Genomic DNA, 5,373 nt, shown 5'->3' on the forward strand with positions numbered 1-5,373 from the left:
TGTGCCAAGCGATGGCCAATGGTTGGCAAGACTCTGGCAGGTGAGGACAATTTGCAACTACATGTCCAGATTGAGAAACTGTGGCCAAGTTTCCCCAAACCAGGCACTCTCAGCAATCCTGCTCAGAGTGCATAGACCAGGACAACCTCTTGCTATTCTGAGTGACAATGAAAGGACAGCCACCAAAAGGCATCCCCAAGAGCAGGTCCACCTGCGTCACTGCCAGGGAGCATGGCATCTGCATGAATCGGGGAGACTCCTTGCTGGGGCTGTCAGCTGAAGACCGACCAGGCCCCAGGGGCCAACACTTGACTTCCCCCAAAACCACACTCTGTGGAAGACCCTGGCTGCAGGAGAACTTGATCAGCCAAGCCATGGGCCTGTTGAGGACCCTGGAAAGAAGCTCAGTAAAATAAAGGCCATCTCCAAGACTCAATCGCAGAGAACCTAAGAAGGGCAAGGAAGTGGAAGTCACACTTGTCCCCTACTAGATGTTTGTGGGTCACCTAGTGATGTGCACAAAAGGATCTCTTAAGATGGGTAAGGCCTTATCAGACCAATATGATCAAGGATCACAGTGAGATTCCAGTCTGCCTGCTCCCAGGAGCAATGGACTGACCCACATGGAAGAACTGCATGAGCAATGTGTGCACTGCAGACCCTGACAACTCTGCCTCTTTCCCTGCTCACACTCCTCATTCCGTGGACAGCCCAGACCCAGGCTCAGCTGTTTGAGGACACATTGCAAACAAACTATCTTTATTTACTCTGCACAATTACATAGCCCCCCAGGTAAATCTCCCTCCCCATCCTCCCCCCCTTTACTCATTCCCTCTCCCCTCTTTCCCCTCAGTCCCACTACCCTCCCCCTTCCCCTGGTACCCTGAGAACCCCTGGTTCAGCACTGAGTGAGGAAGACCATTTGGTTAGTCCATTGCACAATGCAAGACAGGTGAGATCTCACTCAGGTCGCAACTGGCTTCAAGGATTTTTCTTCTTCCTCTTCTTCCTCTGGCCTTCCCACACTTCACGCTTTCTCTTCTGAGGCTGTGAGGGCTGAACCAGCCCCAAAGCCAAGTCCTGCTTTGCAGACTCCTCAAAGTGAGACCCTGGGCAGGGCTTCTTTGCTGGGGTGCATGAGTCTCCAATGCGAGCCCTTTTCTTGGACTTGGCAGGTGGAGGGGGATCCAGGCTGTGGCCTCTTCTCTTGCACAGTGAAGGCCCGGGGGCTTGGTGTCCAGAGGACAGGAGGGTGGTGGGGGACCTGGGGCTCTGAGATAGTCCCCAGGGCAGGAGACAGTACTCAGAGCCCAGCAAGGACGCCAGGCTGGGGACACTTTCCTTGCCCACCTTCCTGTCCCCTGCTCGCTTGCGTGGAGTGCCAGCAGGAGACTCTTCCATGTGATTCACGGCATCTCCAGACCCCAGTCTCTGGGGAAGGGATCCATGTTCCTGGGGACAAGCAGTGGACCGAGTGGTTCCTACTGAAGGACACCCGGGACCCCCCTGGAGAGCAGCAGCAGCAGCAGCAGCAGGTGTCAGGTGCTCTGCATCTGTGCCACCATGGCTCTGATCATCACTGCAAACGATATGCAGAGTGCTGGTATCTGCACTGACTGCTTGTTGGGGGCTCTGCTCATTTCTCTCTGCACCTTGGCAGATGGCCAACTCAGAAACACTTGAGGCTACTCTGGGTGCCCCAAGACGTTTCTCCACTATCTGTTGGAGGAAATACAGAGTTACTGGCTTTGCATCTGGCTGGGAAAGGCCCACAGTAGAGGGAGCAACTGCAGGGTCACCTCTCTTGGTTGCAGACACACACACTTGTGCTCCTCAGCTCCCCACTGGGTCTCTTTGCAGCTGTGCAAGCTCAGCCCCTCCCTGGCTCTCCTGGGTCCTTCCTTCTAGTCCACATCCACATCTACCTTCAGGAATAACCTCCAAACCATGACTGCCCAGAAGCCTAAGGCAGTGCTCCTTGCTTTTGGTTGTGCGGCCTTTCTTCCCCTCCTGATCTACCTGCCTCCATTCTTTCCTGTGCCAACCTGCTCAGGGGTGAGTCCTTGTTCCTGTTCCAGCTCCTCAATTAGGGCCTCAAGATCCAGCTCTGGTTTGGAGGAAAGCAATTCTTCCAGGAATTTGGGATGAATGATGGCCTCCACCTGGAGCAGGAGGAAGAGGGTGTCAGTGTGTCTAGAAAGGAGAAATCTGTGCAACCTGGTAGACACACACACACACACACACACACACACACTCCTGAGCAGCCAGGAAATGGGAAAGTGTCAGAGAACAGGGCTGGAGTAGGAGCCCACATTTGACATGAAATCCTCCTGGCAGCACAGCTGGTCAAGAAGGCTCAGGAGCTCTGGATCTGAGCACATGTCTTCCACATCCTCTTGTTCCATTCCCGCCTCTTTGGATGTTCCCCCAGAGTCGTGGGTGCACAATTCAGGAAGGCCCTCCAGCCAGTCCATGATGGCCATGTACTCCTCCACGGCTTCAGGTGGGATCTCCTCGGGTGCCTTGGTCTCTGGCGGCCTCTGACCTTTGGATGCTGATGGCTGGGCAGGCTGAGCCTTGAGGCCAGTCTTGCTGGAGTTGCCCTCTAAGGGAGAGGAGACCAGACAAAGCAAGGATGGGGGAAGAGTTTCCACACCAGATGGCTGAGCAGCAGAGTTTAGTAGCGCTACACCAGCCCCAGACCAGCACAGACAATGGAGCCCGAAGAGACTGCAAAATGTGGAATACATAAGACAGCCATGCAGTACCAAATTCTGAGACACTGACGTTCTGGTGCTCTCCCCATCCCATTGCTGATCCTGGGTAGGTGTTGTCCAAGGTGCTTGTGCTGAGAGGAGCTATAGACATAGCCCTATAATAACCAGTTCCATGCTAACAATTCCTCCAGAAAACTCAGGTTCTGGAGGGATGCTTTGTTTCCATTGTAAGAGGAACTCCTCCATCGAAAACAGAAGCCCTGCGTGTGGGCGAACCCTTCGAGACCCCATCGGCCACTTCACGCCATGGACTCCAATAGAACATTGAGAGACTCTACCTGGCTGCTGGAGAATGTCGGGGGATGAGGGCCTTGGAGAATCTGGCTTCAGTGGGATGGCAGGAGGCGGGCCTTGGACCTGCATAATGCCCTGCAACTTTGAATTCTCTATCACCTCCGTAGCCTCAAATTCCATGAACCTGGGAATGTAGGAGGCACAGGGTGAGCTGAGAGGGGGAGGAGCCCCATGGGCAATTCCCAGAAGGAGGACATAGAAGGTGTGCAAGCAGTACTCTGAGGTTCTTGCCTAGGCGCAGAAGGTTGCTGATAAAGGATGAAAAGAAGATGTCAGTGCGGGAAGGAGTGACACTGTCCAAAAGAAGCGCACTCTTCCCATGGTGCACATGACTGCATCACTCTGAATAACACACTTATAACAGCAGTAAATAATATTTTTAAAAAATGCGAAGTTCAGGGAGACTTTGGATCGCCCAAGACTTGTGTGGAAACAAGTGACCCAGGAAGGGCCTTCAGTGACCCATCTTCTGAGCCTATTCCATCCCTGCCCCTAAGCGAGGAGGTGACTGGCAGAAGCTGATCAGGATTGTGATTGACAGAGAGAACAAAAAGGAAATTAAAACCTTGGGTTCCTAGAGCAGGCATGGGCCCTAGACTCTCATGAGCCACTGATACCTGGAGCAGTCTTTGCGTTTGCACAACTGCCCATGTTGGAAGGGACCAGTTGTTGGCTGATTTCCACACCGGGTCTGACCCTCAGCCCCCTGGCAGGAGTGGACCAGGCATCCGTGAGGCAGGAGTTTGTGAGGCCCCCAACTCAGAACTCAACCCGCACCTCAGAGAGACTGTGCCACTGCCTGGACAGAAGGCTGTCAGGAGAAGGGCATCTTCGGTGCATGTCCATGCCCTTCCTGGCAGTGGGAGTGATGAGCCCCACTGGGCCCAGGCGTGCAGTCTCTGCCCTCCTCCACCACACAAACCCCAGCTCCAGGGTCCCTCACTCACTTGGCCGCCATCTCGTGAAAGTTCATGCGCTCGTAATTGCTAATGCCTTCCCACTCCTGAAGGCCTCTCCACAGGCCCTCGTCCAGGGACATGGTGGGATTCAGCCGGGCCAGGGACCGAAGCACTGGGCTGCAATTCATCAGGATCAGTCACAGCCCACAGCCCACAGGTGACCCTCCATTCCCAGTGGACACAAACCCTGTGCTCCTCACCCTTGCTGCCTACATGTCCAGCTCCCATGTGGGCTCTTATCTCCAGGTCACCCTTATGGACCACAGAAATCAGTAGCAAGGCCACTGCTGGCCTTCCCCATGTTCCTGTGAGTGCTTTCCATTAGTGAATATTCTAGACTGAAATACTCTGAAATACTTAAGCCCCTGGTGATGCTATTGGGAGACAGGGCCCTGGGCCAGCCTAGCTTAGGTACAGTTATGGAGATGGCATTCTTTGCCAGGACAGGACAGTGGCCTTGGAGAGACAGACAGGAAGAGCAGCCAAAGCTATCTCTCAGCCCTGCCTGACACACACAAGGCAGCCATGAGGAGAGCCATCTGCAGACATGGAATCTTCCAGCCCAGAATCAGAGAATTCCATCCTCCAGACTGTGAGCAAGGAATGGTTTCCATTGCTGGTTCCACAAGTATGGGTGAGGCCTGAGCTGAGCGGCACATGCCCAGAATGGTCTTCAGCCTAAAGTCAAATTGTGGCTCCCTTCTTAGCAGGTGCTCTTTGGGAATGGGGTCCTTTCTACAGTGCTAATCCTTCTGGAAAAGTAAAATGACTACACTCACAGGGGTACCATGGTGCAAAGGGAAGGAGCTTTTCTTGGCCCTGTGTGACACTCCCATTTCTGTGTGTGGTTTTTCGCTACAGGAGGGATCAGCTTCAGGACTTCCCTGCCCTTGTGGTGTGGATTCCCATGCAGGAGCACCCCCAGGAGCTCCAGGTTCCCAGAGGAGACACTCACATGAAGAAGCAGGCAAGTGCCTCCCCATCAGGAGTCTGTGGAAGTTTCTTCCAGACCAAGGCCTTCAGTTGCTGCCAGCGCCGAAAGTTCTGATAGACACTGGGAGGTGGAGGCTTGGCCTGGGATGTGGGCCGACTGCCCTCTGTACAGGGCCTCTGTGGCCACGGTGCCTGCTGGCTCACTGGGGGCCTGATGGGAGCCTCCTGGGAAACTGGTGGTGTTGATCCCAGGGGTGGGCCCCAGGTCAAGCTGTCTTGGGCAGCCTGTCTACATCCAGTCATGGGGACACTCACTGGAGCACTGGTGGCAGGACCAGGCAAGAGGAGTGGAGCTGGGCACATGGAACCCACATCCCCAGGAGGGACATTCCAGATGAGAGGGGCCTGAG

The 5,373-nt window shown here is 54.6% G+C and overlaps 1 protein-coding gene across 1 annotated transcript; it reads right to left on the bottom strand.

Moving 5' to 3' along the window:
• Window positions 1-981: 981 nt before the first annotated feature.
• LOC105990854 (NUT family member 2G-like) lies at window positions 982-4,110 on the bottom strand. Its single transcript, XM_013023371.1, has 5 exons — window positions 4,019-4,110; window positions 3,056-3,195; window positions 2,313-2,605; window positions 2,046-2,162; window positions 982-1,719 (listed from the first exon to the last, which is right to left on the bottom strand). The coding sequence occupies exons 1-5, from the start codon at window positions 4,108-4,110 to the stop codon at window positions 982-984; spliced, it is 1,380 nt and encodes a 459-aa protein (XP_012878825.1).
• Between the last annotated feature and the right edge of the window lie 1,263 nt (window positions 4,111-5,373).

The sequence above is a fragment of the Dipodomys ordii genome, unplaced genomic scaffold (assembly GCF_000151885.1).
Source record: "Dipodomys ordii isolate 6190 unplaced genomic scaffold, Dord_2.0 Scaffold68, whole genome shotgun sequence".
Lineage (NCBI taxonomy): Eukaryota > Metazoa > Chordata > Mammalia > Rodentia > Heteromyidae > Dipodomys > Dipodomys ordii.

Coding starts and splice junctions, on each gene's coding strand:
- LOC105990854 (XM_013023371.1), bottom strand. CDS start 4,110: ATGTCCCTGGACGAGGGCCTGTGGAGAGGCCTTCAGGAGTGGGAAGGC. Junction 2,606..3,055: donor CGACATTCTCCAGCAGCCAG/GTAGAGTCTCTC, acceptor CCTCTCCCTTAG/AGGGCAACTCCAGCAAGACT. Junction 2,163..2,312: donor AGGAGGATTTCATGTCAAAT/GTGGGCTCCTAC, acceptor CTCCTGCTCCAG/GTGGAGGCCATCATTCATCC.